Source organism: Thrips palmi, unplaced genomic scaffold (genome assembly GCF_012932325.1).
Source record: "Thrips palmi isolate BJ-2018 unplaced genomic scaffold, TpBJ-2018v1 HiC_scaffold_10, whole genome shotgun sequence".
Classification (NCBI taxonomy): domain Eukaryota; kingdom Metazoa; phylum Arthropoda; class Insecta; order Thysanoptera; family Thripidae; genus Thrips; species Thrips palmi.
In genome coordinates, this window is record NW_023144621.1 from 20,838,129 (window position 1) to 20,852,352 (window position 14,224).

At 63.2% G+C, this 14,224-nt stretch overlaps 1 protein-coding gene across 1 annotated transcript in view; it reads right to left on the reverse strand.

Annotated features, from left to right (window-relative positions):
* Positions 1-9,178, reverse strand: part of LOC117645903 (alkaline phosphatase-like) — a 40,742-nt gene extending 31,564 nt beyond the window's left edge. Inside the window, exons 1-3 of the mRNA XM_034386456.1 lie at positions 9,035-9,178; positions 3,840-4,014; positions 3,588-3,766 (exon numbers count right to left, since the gene is read on the reverse strand). Coding sequence (XP_034242347.1) covers positions 3,588-3,766; positions 3,840-4,014; positions 9,035-9,163 — 483 coding nt within the window. The 5' untranslated portion in view covers positions 9,164-9,178. The remainder of the gene's footprint in view (positions 1-3,587; positions 3,767-3,839; positions 4,015-9,034) is intronic.
* Between the last annotated feature and the right edge of the window lie 5,046 nt (positions 9,179-14,224).

Genomic DNA, 14,224 nt, shown 5'->3' on the forward strand with positions numbered 1-14,224 from the left:
CCGCTGAGCACCCGCGTTGGTCCTGGCGAGGTCCGCAGCGCGCCGGCGGCAGTTCCCCGCACTCTCTTTCTCTTCCCGGTCACAGTTTGGCCGGCCCAGCGCGCCAGCATGCTGCAGCAGCGCGCCGCTCCTGGACGACGTCGTCGAGTCGATGGCGGCAAGTTCCATACACGAGTGTTCCCCGAGCAAACACATGAAAAGTCGGTTGTTTGTTGACTGACTTCCCCGTAGCGGCACCGCCGCCACCGCCCGTATCGAGTTGGGCTTTATCTTCCAAAGGCAGGGACCTCGCCGCCGGCGTGCCCGGCCCGCCGCCCTCGACGCCGCCGCGTGGCCGGCAGCGCGGCCAACGTGGCGGACCAACTTGGCCGTCAGCGCGCGTCGGCGCCCCTAATATGGAACGCCATCAACGCCGCCGACTTCTTCCTTCGCCGCCAACAACCACGAATGCACCGCCACTGTGAGAGTGCCGCCGGCCCGGCCCGCTGCTGGCGTTGTCCCTCGTCCTCGGCTGTCGTCACGTAGCACGCCGTCGAGCTCCACGGGGAGGGCCGCGCCGCCGCGCCGCCGCGTCGAGGGGCTCCGAAGTCAATGCGCGCTGCAGCGGCCTTGGCTGCACGCCGCGACACGCCGCGACACCACGGCGGAGCGCGCGCTACGTTTTACTGCCGCCGTGCTCGTCCTGCTGCGTGGTGTGTGTGTGTGTGTGTGCGTGCGCGTGTGTGCGTGTGTGTGTTTGAGTGTGTGTGTGTGTGCGTGTGTGCGTGTGTGCGTGTGTGTTTGAGTGTGTGTGTTTGAGTGTTTCACTCGGTGCGGCCGCTGGCACAACCTGCGCCATGCCATGCGAGACGCGGCGGTGGCGGCGGCTGTTGTTCGGAGTTGCTCTCTGTCTCTCTCGCACTCATGGGGGCGTCGTGCGAGGGAGCAAGAGAGACAGACAGCCTGCCGGCGGCGCGGGTAAAAGTGGTCGCCGCGTATGGCAGTCGCGCGGCGCAAACGGCCCTCTTTGTCCCGGCGCTTGCCGTGGTCGCTGCGCGTCGTTAATTGGCACCGAGAGCCATGCAGGCCCTGCAGGCCATGCCGACCGCGCACCGAGCGCACCTGGCGCTCGTCGGCGTGCTCGGGGTCGTGATTGGCTGCGGGACAAAGCGCGCATTGGCTCGTCGACATGCCGCGCGCACTGCCGCGTGCACTGCCGGGCCTCCGCGAGGACAATAAGCATGCGCGAGCACGCCGTCGACGTCGTGCTGCAGCAGCGCCACGCGTGGCGGCCCGCGGGGACCGCCGCCAGCACACACTAGACGCCGAGGCAGCACTGCAGCCTGGCAGTCTCGTGTCGCCGCGAGCAACACGAGAGCAGCGGCGTGCACCTGGGAAACCTTTCAGAAAGCCCTTTCCCGTTTACCGGAGAGGGTGCGCGCCGGGCCTGCCTTAGCCCTGCCTTCGCCTGCCTCTCCGCTGGGACATTAGCGAGGCAAGTGGAGACAGCGGCCCAGCCGAGCATCGCGTTAGCGCCCGGCGGGTAGGCCGCGCGGGCGGAGCCGTGTGTGGCGGGCCGGCCTACCCTGCGCTTGGCAGGGGCTCGCCGCCCGCCGCCCTCAACGCCCACTTGAACTCCCGGCGCGCGCGCGCGGTGGGGGCACTAAAAGTATCAAGGCGCGCGTATCGTGCTATTAGTCTTCAACAATTGCGTTAGAGGAAGTCTAATTAATGTAAACTTGGACTGTGATAAATGGAACGCTCTGCGGCGCGGCTTCTGCCTTCCTTTTCATTCATTTCTTTCCCCGCTTTCTTTTAGCCATTTTCCCCTCCGTGTCAAATCCACGCCGCTGAGGGCCGGGCAGGCCGGCAGGCCAGTGTAGTACAATATCCGATTACCGGCCCGCAGGGCCTGCAAGGCCCGCAAGGCCCGAAGGGCGGAGGAACAAAACGCGGACACTGATTATCCCAATGAAAGTGACAGCCTCCAGCAGCACTAGGGGTCGCACAGTGGGCCAGTGGGGGCAGCAAAAATTCTAGACGCCTTTGAGCTCCAGCGTCGCCAAGTGACACTCGAACCAAACGTGTGACCCCATACCAATGGATAGCTCTTCGAACTAGGAATCCATGGGTGGGGGCTCAGGCTTGGTTCAAGTCCTGCTTAGCGAATTTAGAGCTCAAAATGCGTCTAGAGTTTTCAACCGCCTCCACTGGTCTTCGGGCCCACTGTGGGTCATCCGGCCCTACCCACACCGATGGTGTGGCCACGGCGAGTAAGGAAGCGGCGCTGGGTGCACTGCAGGCACTGCGGCCACGGCCATTGTAACGTCCGCATGTTTGTAAATTATCCCCACCGAACAATACGAATAATTAATTTCATTTCATGCCATCAAGCCGCGGCAGCGGCGAGCCGATCCTTCAATTTTATGGCGCAGGCTGGCGTGCTGGCTGGCGTGCTGGCTGGCGTGCTGGCTGGCGTGCTGGCTGGCGTGCTGGCTGGCGTGCTGGCTGGCGTGCTGGCTGGCGTGCAGGCTGGCGTGCTGGCTGGCGTGCTGGCTGGCGTGCTGGCTGGCGTGCTGGCTGGCGTGCTGGCTGGCGTGCTGGCTGGCGTGCTGGCTGGCGTGCAGGCTGGCGTGCTGGCTGGCGTGCTGGCTGGCGTGCTGGCTGGCGTGCTGGCTGGCGTGCTGGCTGGCGTGCAGGCTGGCGTGCTGGCTGGCGTGCTGGCTGGCGTGCTGGCTGGCGTGCTGGCTGGCGTGCTGGCTGGCGTGCTGGCTGGCGTGCTGGCTGGCGTGCTGGCTGGCGTGCTGGCTGGCGTGCTGGCTGGCGTGCTGGCTGGCGTGCTGGCTGGCCGGCCCCGCGCCGCAGAATCCCAGTGTTAACACTGGGCCGACCCGCTCCTACTCGGACATAACTCTAGCGACGCTGGGAGCTCTATGGCCTCGAATCGAACGCGCGGGAGGGTACCACTGGATTCCTCGTTCGAAGGGCGATCCATTGGTACCCTCACGCGTCGGATTCGGGCCGAGTTTGAAGTTCGAGACGAATGCCAGTCCGCGTGGAAAGCCTCGGGCCGTTTTTGCGGCCCCCAGCCCGATTAGCAATTACTCCGCCTTCCGTCTCGGTTCGTCCCGGCCGATGCACAGTGGGCCAGAAGGCCGGTGGAGGAGGACAAAACTCTAGACGCGTTTTGAGCTCCAGTCACTAAATGGGACTCGAACCGAACGTGTGACCCCACCAATGGATTCCTCGTTCGGAAAGCAGTCCATTGGTGGGGTCCCATTTAGCGACTCTGAAGCTCAAAACGCCTCTAGAGTTTTGTCCGCCTCCACCGGTCGTCTGGCCCACTGTGCGATGGCGGCGCGTTATTCACGGCCCACCTGCAGAGGGCGCCGCTGTCTCGCGAGCCAAGGGATGATTCATTCATTTTCCCCTAATCACTGCCTCGGCCGAGCTTCGGCAAGACCCACCGGGCGGCAGGGCGCGGCAGGGCGCGTCAGACCAGTACTGCCAGTCGCACCGCCGCGAGCGACGCGGAAATTAATCATGGCGTGTCCGGAAGACTGAAAAAGGGACCAAATGGCCGGGACGGCAAAGAGAGAGAGACTCACGTTAACGGAGCGGCCCGGCTCGTCTTCCACGAGCTGCCTCGCGATGTCCTTGCACACGCGCCGGCTGCTGGAGGGCACCTTGCCGTCGTCCTCCCAGTAGCGCGACGCCGCGTGCGCGAACAGCGCGGCCGGGGTGGCGTGCGTGAGCCGCGTGTTGGTCACCACGCCCGTCGCCTTGCCTGCACCAAAGAACAACATGTGACGTGGGTCCGTTGGTTTGTTTTTGTTGGACGACACGCGCGTGTCACGCACCTTCCTGCTGGGCCCACGAGAGCAGTGACGGCACGCGCGACGCGTACGTCGAGCCGCAGTTCTCGAAGCGCGCGCGCGCGTCCAGCCCCACCGTCTCGAAGTTGGCCTTGACGCCGCACATGAGGGCCGTGGCGCACGCCGACGACTCGCCCACCTGCGCGTCAGCGTTGTACGTCTGCAACCGAAAACAAACACCATTCAAGCTCATTTTCAAACTTCTCGCCCCGCCACTCCTTTTCCGATCCATCTCTACCGCTGTTTTTCCTGTCTGCCGGGCCCGCATTCAATCAGCAAAGAATCGGCCCAAGAAAACACAAATATGTCGACGCGGCGGGGATAAAACAAGAGTGAGGTCAGGGAGGGCGGGACGCGACGCGGCGCGACGCGACCCCTTCAGACTCCGAGCGCCCGAAAGCCCCTGCGGATCCGAGTTGGAAAGTGCCGAGCCTAGTGATCGGGGAAGGGCCCCGTGAGGGCGGCGGGGTAAGTGGGATTCGTAACAGTCTTGCCACCACCAACACTCGTAACACCGACGCGGGTGGCCCGCCCCGCCCCTCGCCGCCCCGCAGCAAGGTGTACACGGCTGTGCCGGAATCTGCTTTCGCAAGTTCGCAGAGAACTCCGCCCGTTCCAGCCCACAGACAGTTTCATAATCACTTTGCATTACAGAGCTGTCCACACTTCGTCTCGGCAGGAAAACCTACACGCGGCGGTGGCGGCGGCGCGGCACCGATACCACTTCCCTTTTATAAGCAGCTTCCCTCGTTTTTCCTCCGTCTTTATGTTTTTAATTAGGGCCCCGGAGGAGAGAGCGGTTGGGAGGAGAGTACTACGTCCCGTCGGAATTACCGCCAACTTTCATGTCCGATCGTGGAGACGAGGGCCACTCCGCCAGCCACTCGGCGGTGGCGGCACGGCCGGGCACGGCGTTTCGGCTCATTTCCCGAAGAAGTTGCCCTTGGAAGCAGCCAGGGGATGAGTGGTCCGAAATCTCTGTTCCTGCCCTAATGCCCCAGGCGTTGTTTTGTGTGGAAGGTTACATCCCTTTATTTCTCTCCAGCCCCTGCTGCCCACTCCCCCCCCCCCTTCGACCTTTGTGAAAGTTTGCCGCTCCCCCCGCGCCCTGCATACGTCAAGGCTAGCAGTCGCTAGTCGCCCCGGCTGGCCCTGGCCAGGCACCACAGAGCGTCTTCCCTCGCAACTTTTCCATTGGCCGGAAAAGTTAGGGACGGGCGTAAAACCACCGCCGCCTGTGTCAGATTGACTCGTTCACAGCGCCCAGGAAACTTGACAACAACTCGCTTACATTATGGGGCCGCGGCAGGCCTCGGGCCGGACCTCGCCGCCGGCATGGCCAGTCCGCGCCAGTCCGTGGAGGCCACTTTCTTGGCCGCCCCAGTGTAGGAGCCTCGCCCCTACCGGCCCCTGCACTGCTCGGCTCCCTGACATTCCCATTGGGGGAGAAAATTTCCCGTTGCCCAGGAATTTTAAAATGATTGAGTGAAAACCTTCTAACCGCACATCCTGTAAGGAACTCCTGCTTTATAAAGCGCTTGATGATATTTAATTGTTAAACTTTAGGTACCTCTAAGCACCACTATTGAGTATTTCTACGAAAAATAATAAGACCAACTGTAAATTCAAGCCATCTCATAAGCAGTATTTGGGTTCCGCTTCTGCTTTTCCATCCGAATCCCAATTGACGTCTACCATCCCCCCTTGCCGCAAGTTTTGAAACCAGGTCGCAGGTTTTCGCACCAGGATAGGGGCGGCAGGCCCGGCCCGGCCCAGCGCGGCTAAACTGACGGCCAAACCGACTCAAACGCTGCGGCCGCCAGGCCGGCCGCCAGTTAGGGCAGTCCGTCCGTCCGGCCGGAGTCGTCGCTCTGCCTCCCTCGCACTTATGGGGCGTCCCGTAGAGGTGCGGGAGGGACAGAGCGACCAGGACGACTCTCGGAATCAGTCTGCTGGTGGCCGCTCGGTCCCGGGGCGGTCCTTCCGGGCGGCGCGCGCCTCCCTCGGGCGTCGTTCGTAATACGGCGCGGACGGCGCGGCCGTAATCCATCGCCTCGCCTGGCGAAGCCTGCACAAGTGCAGGGCCCGCGGCGCGGCCTGCGGCACGGCCGCCAACGGGGGACAAACAACCCCACCGAAAAACACCACAGACAAAATACGAACGCACACATGGGAATCAGAAAGACTACCCGAGGAACACATTCGCACACATTACACACACACACCTCTGTCTCTCTCTCTCTCCCTCTCTCCGTCGGTGCGCCTGCCACCACCCCCGAGGCGCCTGGTGCAGTTTCACCCGGCCGCGGCCGCGCTGGCGGCAGCCGTTCCCAAAGTAAGCAAACAGCATGGCGGCACGGCGCGGAAGGGCGCGGCAGTGCCGGTTTTACAAGTCTATTATACGCCGCGCCGCGGCGCCGAGGCCGGCCTAGTGGGGCCGGCCGGCGCAGCAACGCAGCGCGCGGCCGAAGCTCGCGAGGCTCAGCCTCGGCCCGCGCCTGCAACGCCGGGCAAGCCCCCGCCAAGCCCGCCAAGGCCCGGCCAGCGCAGCGAGCGATCAAGAGCGACTTTATTAAAAATATCTGAGCGCCTCAAAGTTTTATATCTCCCCGCGCGCGTTCGTGCGAATTTTAACACGCCGGAGCAGCGGCGCCTTTTGTTGCGGCGACCCAGGGGTGGAAGCCTGGGAGCCCCCGGGAGAGAGAGAGAGACAGACAGACAGAGACAGAGAGAGAGAGAGAGAGAGAGAGAGAGAGAGAGAGAGGGGGGGGGGGGGAATTATTCATCCCGCGGTCTCCTTTTCGCCGCGATCGAATCCTCGACCACGCGCGCGCGATGCACATTTGGGCTAAAACAGCAAACACTTTCCGCGGCGCGTCGTATCCGTTTGGCCGCCCCCTCGCGGGACCCCTCGCGGGTCGAGGGGAGGAACGGTCGGGCGAACGCGGAATGACAGCGGCGAGGAACAAAGCGGGCAGAGCGGCCAGAATAAAAAGAGAGACGGGAACACATTGGGAGCGAACCGCAGCACGGCGAAGCCTTGGCGATGCCTCCGGACAGATAGCGTGGGCCGCGGGGCCGCGGGGCCGTGGGGGGCTGCGAGCAGCACACGAGCAGCCCCCCCCCCAATTGTCTTACGATCGACTAAGTGGAAGCCTGAGGGGGGACGCCCGCCCCGCCCCGCCCCGCCCCGCCCCGCCAGAGGAGACGGAGCACTGCGCGACCCCAAGCCGCACACACCACCACTTACTTAGCAGAAAGTTTGGCGAATTAGGTTACGGTGCACGCGCCTCGCGAGGCGAGGTTTGTTTTGTGTAAGGAAAACTGCCCATCGGTTTGCTGTGTGTGCGTGAGGAAGAAGGGAGCCCTGTCGCGCTTGTGTGCGCTCTTTTTACACACACACACACACACACACACACACACACACACACACACACACACGCGCGCTTACATGTGTGAGTGTGTCTGCAATAAAAGCGGAGTGCTCGCCGCGTGTCGCCCCGGCCCTACGTGCCCAGGCTGCACCAGGTTCACGAGGTTAGAGCCCCCTCCTCGAGCTAATCCATCACCAGGCCGGGCTACGCCGGGGCACAGCCAGGGCACAGCCAGGGCACAGCCAGGGCACAGTCACGGCCCGGCAGAGACAGCTTCTCCTCAACAGGCACAAGGCCCGGGGGGTGCGTTCACTACACTCTAAATGTTCTACAGTGAAGATTCTCCATATTATGGTGAAAATGTTCCATATTATGGTGGTAGCTGACCTTGTAACATACCATTGAGAATTCACTGTACCTTATAGATATTTTGACGAATTTTGTTGGTATTATGGAGAAAATCCCTACCATAATATGTTGGTGCAGCCTTTCACCGTAAGACATTTACAGTGTAGAGTCGCACCCCCGGAGTTCCGCTAGCGCCCGGACAACGCACGGACAACGCACGGACGGACTAGCATCATTTTGGACAAGTTCTAGCCTACTGCTGCGTCTGGTCGGGGTCGTATTACAATGTCGATGGCGCGTAGAGCATTTCGACCGGCCAGGAGCATTTTTCACCCAAGAGCATTTCTCCAGGCCAAGAGCATTTCTCCAGCTGTGGTAATGTCACTCCTGGAGCATTTGCCACGGGGCCGACCTATCAGCATACACCTTCCATTCTTAAAAATAAAGAAAAACAACAAACAAACAAAAAACAACCATGATGAGGCTGCAAGGCCACTTCGTGCCTTAAAAAAGCGCGAGGGGAACAGGAAATAAAAGAAGAGGGCCTGCCGGCCTGCCTCGGCCTGCCTCCTTTAATCTGGGGCACATGTTGTCGCACTATGTGTTCCCCATTCCAATCACGCCATTTGTCCACCGCGGTTCCAATCAGCAGCGAGGAGGCGCGGCCGGGGCGCGGCCCGGAGCAGCCCGGCGAAGGCACTGATTCGGAGAATCAATCGGCTGGAGAAGAAAGGGAAAAGAGCGCGGGAAGGAGAACGGAAAACCGGAAGGGGGGGGGGGGGGAAGGGGTGACCAGGAGTGACAAAACGACGCAGTCACACGCCTCCCACAAAGACCGGCGGTTAGGGGATTACCGTCTCTGCCTCTCACGAACACCTGGGACACACACACACACACACACATGCGAACACATTGTCTGGTGACTCAAAGCAACAAAACAAAAGAAGCAGAAGAAGAAGTATCGCCGAGCTGGCTACCGGTAATTGCATGATGCCTCTCTAATTTAAGCCCCATGCGCTGCAAGAGCCGTGACCCGCGTTATTTTCGGCCTAGCTTCCCCCATTGCCACCGCGTTATTTCCGGCCTAGTTTCCCCCATTGCCACCGCCTTATTCGGTGGCGAGTTGGCTGGAGTGGCCTGGAGGCGCCGAATCCACGCCGACACGCCACGGACGCCCACCAACTCGACACTCTTTGGAATCGGCCGGGGTTCGCGCTACACGACGCGGCGTGTCCAATTTTCTGCATTTTCTCGATTCTGCTCAGCAATAAAGCAATAAAAAAATGAGAACACGCAAAACGAAAAAAAAAGTCCGTTCCGGTGTAATTATTTCTGCCATACACAGAATAAAACGGCTCTCAATGTGTGCGCCGGGTGCGTATTTCGCGTGCCCCGGGGGTCTATTGATCTGGCCGCCAAAGAGAGTAATCTCTGGTCCGGGAAATAGGCCTTCCTTACCTTGGCCAGGCCCACGGTGGGGAAGCGGTCCCAGGCCAGGGTGGCCTCCTCGCCGGGCCGGCCCTGCCGCTGGCCGCGCAGGATCCTGGCCGCCGTCACCGTGGACACGCCCATGCCGTCGCCCACCATCAGGATGACGTTCTTGGCGCGCGGCGCCGGCCGCGTCTGCCCGGCCAGGCTGAGCCGCTGCCGCAGGGACGCGCGGGCCTCCTCGTACCAGAAGTCCCGGTCTGCAACAAACACAACGGTACAGACAAACAAAAGGAAGGACGCTGCCGGCCGGCCTGGCGGACGTGGCAACGTGGCAATTTGTGGCCCAACTGCGGGCAACTGCCGGGAGGACGCCACGGAGGCAGTGATCTATGATGGGGTATTGACCTCGATGATTGCCCCCTGCTGCACAGCCAGCAGCACCACGGCCCTGGGGGCCCTTGGGGCCACTCGCAACATCCTGCAGGGATTTTCGTCACTGTTCCCACAAGCATCACTTCTTGACCGTTGCCACACACCGTGTATCAGACGTCGCATGTAACGCGTGCCGACGCGTGCCCTTTAAGAGCCACGGCCTGCACGTGTTCGGTGTCGCGTTTCAGGCATACATGCCCCCTCTACCCTGCCAGCCTCGCTGCAGGCGGCACCGAGTGCTAGTGCAGCAGCCCGCATGCAGGGCATTCGGATTCGCGCTGCGTGGAGTCGTCGCCGGCAACTCGTGCCTCGCCGCCTTGCTGCCGTATGGCTGCCGCACGGCTGCGACGCGCCCGGAATCGCTTCGGCAATTAGACCAGACGCCAGCAGGCTGATTCCGAGAGCCTGTCTCTGTCGCACCCTTCCGGGACGCTGGCGGCAGCGCGAGGAGCAGTCCGAACTCACGGCGCGGCGGCGGCGAGGCCAGGAAGCCGGCGGGGCGGGGCGTGCCGGCCGCTATGCCCATTCCGAGGCCGCCGCACTTTCAGCGCGCTGGCAGCCTGGGAATGAGGCTGCGGTGGCGTCACTAAATGAGACTCCTGTTTTCCAGAAAATCAATTTGCAAAACAAACAGCTGGGCCGCCCGGGCGTGCCAGGGGCGTGCCAGGGGCGTGCCAGGGGCGTGCCAGGGGCGTGCCAGGGGCGTGCCAGTCCGTCAGATTCGGTCATCGGCTCGGCGCGCCCAGCCCCTCCCTCCCTCTCTGTCGCCCCACGCTGACTGGGTACTGAGTTACTCCTCATTGTCGCCGAGTGCGGCGGCCCGGCAGCCCCGCGAATCGTTTAATGGGTCGTTGAGTATCAGCGGAGGGGTGCTTTTTGCCCCGCGCGGCCCGCCGCGGCCGCCACGGCCACGCGCGCCCGTCATTCGTTGTCTTTGTTTCGGGCCGATGCTGCTTGCACTTGATGGCGCTCCCCTTCTCTCTCGCACTGGGCCATGAGGTGCAGATGCCCGCACTGCGACTGAGCGAGTTATGCGCCGACATATTCGCCGAACACATAGAAGGTTAACGAACCTCAACAAGTACACGGCGGCCTGGCCGGGCCTGGCCGTCTGAATGTCGTTATGGGCCTCGTAACTCAGGCCGGAAACAAGGAGGGCAGACGGACGGGCGGGGAGAGTGAGAGAGATGGACGGGTGGATGAGCAAACGCTCGAGCGACGCGGCGCGCGGATTTGAGTTGGAATTTATTGAGGAAGAAAAAAAAGGCCACGGCTTCCACCCCTTGCGGTATTAGGGCGTGTTGCGCGAACACACACACACACACACACACACACACACACACCTACACACACACACACACACACACCTCTGTCTCTCTCTCGCTCCCCCCCTCTAGCCGATAACGCACGCGTTTTCCAAAATTGGTTCATTTCATTCGTATCCCGGCAAAAGTTGTCGGCGAGTCATTTTTGCCGCTGCACGTTCGAGCGGCGGAGCGCGCGGCTGGAAGTTGTCGCCAAGTCCCTTCGGATGGCTCTGCCACGGCCCCCGCGCCGCCCCCGCGCCGCCCCCGCGCCGCCCCCGCGCCGCCCCCGCGCCGCCCCCGCGCCAACTTGGCGGCATTACATGTGCCCGCGTGGCGCGGGTGGCGCCGCGCCTTGAACAGCAGGTGGCCCCCCAGACCGAGCGAGGTGTGTGGAAGGCGGCGCTTAACTAGAGGGAGGGAGAGGGGAGAGATGCAGCTGATACTACCGCAAGTTTCAAGCCGGGACTATCCGAACTTCGGATCGGGCTTACGCCGCACGCCGCCTGACTTTCGGTAGGTGACAGTGTGACACCCTTTCGACCTTCAGCCTACCGCCTCTGGAGACCGCCTCCAGCCGCCGACGCAGTAAAGTGCGTGCGCCGCGCGCGCGGAGCCTGAGACTGATGCCGAGAGTCGTTTGCGTCTCTCACGTTCCTGTCTCTCTCGCTCCTAAAGGGGACGCCCCTTGACTGCGAGCGAGACAGAGCGACGGAAGCGAATCTCGGAATGAGTCTGCAGGGAATGCCAGGCTGCAGCGAGGCTTTGTCCGCCGAGGCGGCGCTGCTTTCGCTGCTTTCGCTGCTCGCTCGCAGGCCGGGTTGGGCTGGGCTGCCGCCGCCGGGCGACGAGGGCGCCGGGAAACCATCATTTCTGCACAACAAAACGGTCGGAAAAAGGCGCATGGTGCGCGGGGAATGGATTCACAGAGGGATTATTTCCATTCGGTAAGTAAAGCCCCAAACCACGACGCCAAGACGCGGCCAAACAACAGCAGCTGCGGACGGAAGGAAAAAGAAAGGTCTGGAGTAAGCGGTCCACGGGGAGGGAGCGCGAAGGATGCCCGCCGAGAGCGGGAGGGAGAGAGAGGCAGAGACTCCGGCTCCGCGTTCAATTTTTAATCACACCCCGTCCATGCTAAGAGGCTTGTCGCCGAGGCCGCGGCAGTCGTGGGAACGGGCGGGAAGGGGCGGGGCTCGCGGACAGACACAAAGAACTCGATGGCCGCGAGCAGCTCCAGGAAGTTGTGCAGCAGGACTCAATTAATTAGTGGGGCTTGGCCTCATCAGGTGCGGCAGAGCGGCAACAGCATGGCTGCTCCGGCCGCCACAAAGAGGGCCTCAAAGGGCTTCAAAGTGGGCGCGGGCCGCGGCGGCGCGCGTGGAGGGGGCGCAGCCTGGGCGCACGCGCAGCTGAGGATGCGCGCCGGCTGCGGCCCCACCGGGGCCGGGCCAAGGGCCGGGCCAAGGGCCGGGCCGCCGCAACGACGCGAGGGATTCCATGAAATGAAGCCGCCCCCCCCTCCCCTCCAACCGGTCCCAATCCGACAACACGGCCCCCGATACAGCGGCGTCGTGGCGCCCTGGCGTGTCGCCCCGGCCGTCGCACAGTGGGCCAGAAGATCGGCGGAGGCGGTCGAAACTCTAGGCGCGTTTTGAGCTCCGGAGTCGCTCGAACCGAACGTGTGATCCCACCAATGGCTTGCTCTCCGAACGAGCTTACCATTGGTGGGGTCACAAGTTTGGTTCGAGTCCTGTTCAGCGACTCTGGAGCTCAAAACGCGTCGAGAGTTCTGGCCGCCTCCGCCGGTCTTCTGGCCCACTGTGCGTCGCTGAGCCGCCAATCCCACGCCTGGGTGACGTCATGGTGACGTGAAGCGAGCGCGCGGCCGAAGCGACAGCCTTCAGAGCTTTGCTGCTTTGCAGGGCAGCCGCCGCGAAACGCGGCCGCGCCATCTCGGATAGTGGCCGCGGCTTCCGAGGCGCTGATGGAGTCGCCCTCCAGGACCGTCCAGGACGGCGGCCTGCTTGCTGCGGCTTGCTGCGGCCGTGGGACGTCCTCGGGGACTTGGAGGCGCCCTGGGCGGTGCGGCGGTGCGGCGGTGCGGCGCAGCGTGCAGCGCGTGCAGCGGCAGTCACTGGCGGCCTCGGCCGCGTCGGCGACGACGTCGGGGACATGCTGAGGCCAGCGCCTCGTGCCTCGAGTGCTGGAGCAGCAGCCTTGCAGCGGCCGCGGTCCAGTACGGTACTCGCCGCCACACACGGAAGGCTCGGTCCAATGGTTTGAATAATCTGCTGCCGCACGCTCGGGGAACAAATCTACGACGAAGCCCATGACAAAGATGTGGACCGCTCCCGCCGATGTCGGCGAGAGAATCAATTCCGAGGTAGGTGGGTTGGAGCGGCAGAGTCGGAGCCGCCGGCCTGCAGCGACACGGCCCGGCTTACTTAAGCAGCGGGTCCCCTGCTCAACCTCGGCCAACCCTCCTACATCCACCGCCCGTATAACTCGCCGTCGCGTCGCCCAGCAGGCCCTGCAGGCCCTGCAGCCCCCCGGGTCACCTGCTCGTCCCAGGATGGACGGCGCGGGGGCGTGGCGGAGCGTGGTGGGGCGGGGTGAGGTGCGGCGGGGCGGGGTGGGCCGGCGGGGCGGGGCAGCACACTAAATTAATCGCTGCGGTCAGTGCGAATTCCACGGCCTGCAATCCGCCTGCCTGCCGGGTCGGCGCGGCAATAGACGACCCCCTCCCCGCCCCTCATCGCCATTTGGGGAGGGAGGGCGATAGCCGGAGGGGCTCCGCCGCGCCGCGCCGCCACCACCGCGGAGCGGAGGGGTTTAAGTCGTCGCGATCTTCAGGCCTTAAATCTCGCCGGTGATGTGTAAATCACGGGCGCGGACTCGGCTGAGCTATGAGCGCTGCTTCCGTCCGCCGTCTCATTCATTGCCCCCCCCAACCGCGGCGACACGTGCAAACAGCCTTGCATTGCGGCGGCCGCGGCACCGCGCAGTGCAAGCAGGCCGGGCCGCCGATAACTCTCCGCCCCTCCAGCGTCGCTCCAGCGACACGCGCGCGGGAAAGTTCAAAAACGCGCGCGGAAACAAGAATAACGACGACGGCGAAGTGGTGCGGACGACGACGGCGGAAGCGCAAGCTCCTTCGGTGTCATCTGACACGATGAATCTGCGTCTGGCTGGCGGTTGCTGGCGCCATAAATTCCTTTTATTATTCGCGCGGACCGGGGATTAAGTGTTGGTCCGCGTGACGGGCCGGAAGCGGCCGGAGAGGGACGCGCCGCCGCGCGCCGCCGCGTCGGACAGACGGAGGGTGCCGGCCGCGCGCCGCCGAACGCGCGACGTGGCCGCCCGCCCGGTTCCGGCTACTTTATGAGTCGTAAGCGCCCGTTTCCGAAGGGGGATATTATATATAAACTGTTGAGAAGGCCGAGGCGACCATAAATCAAACCAAAGGGTCGGCAGGAAA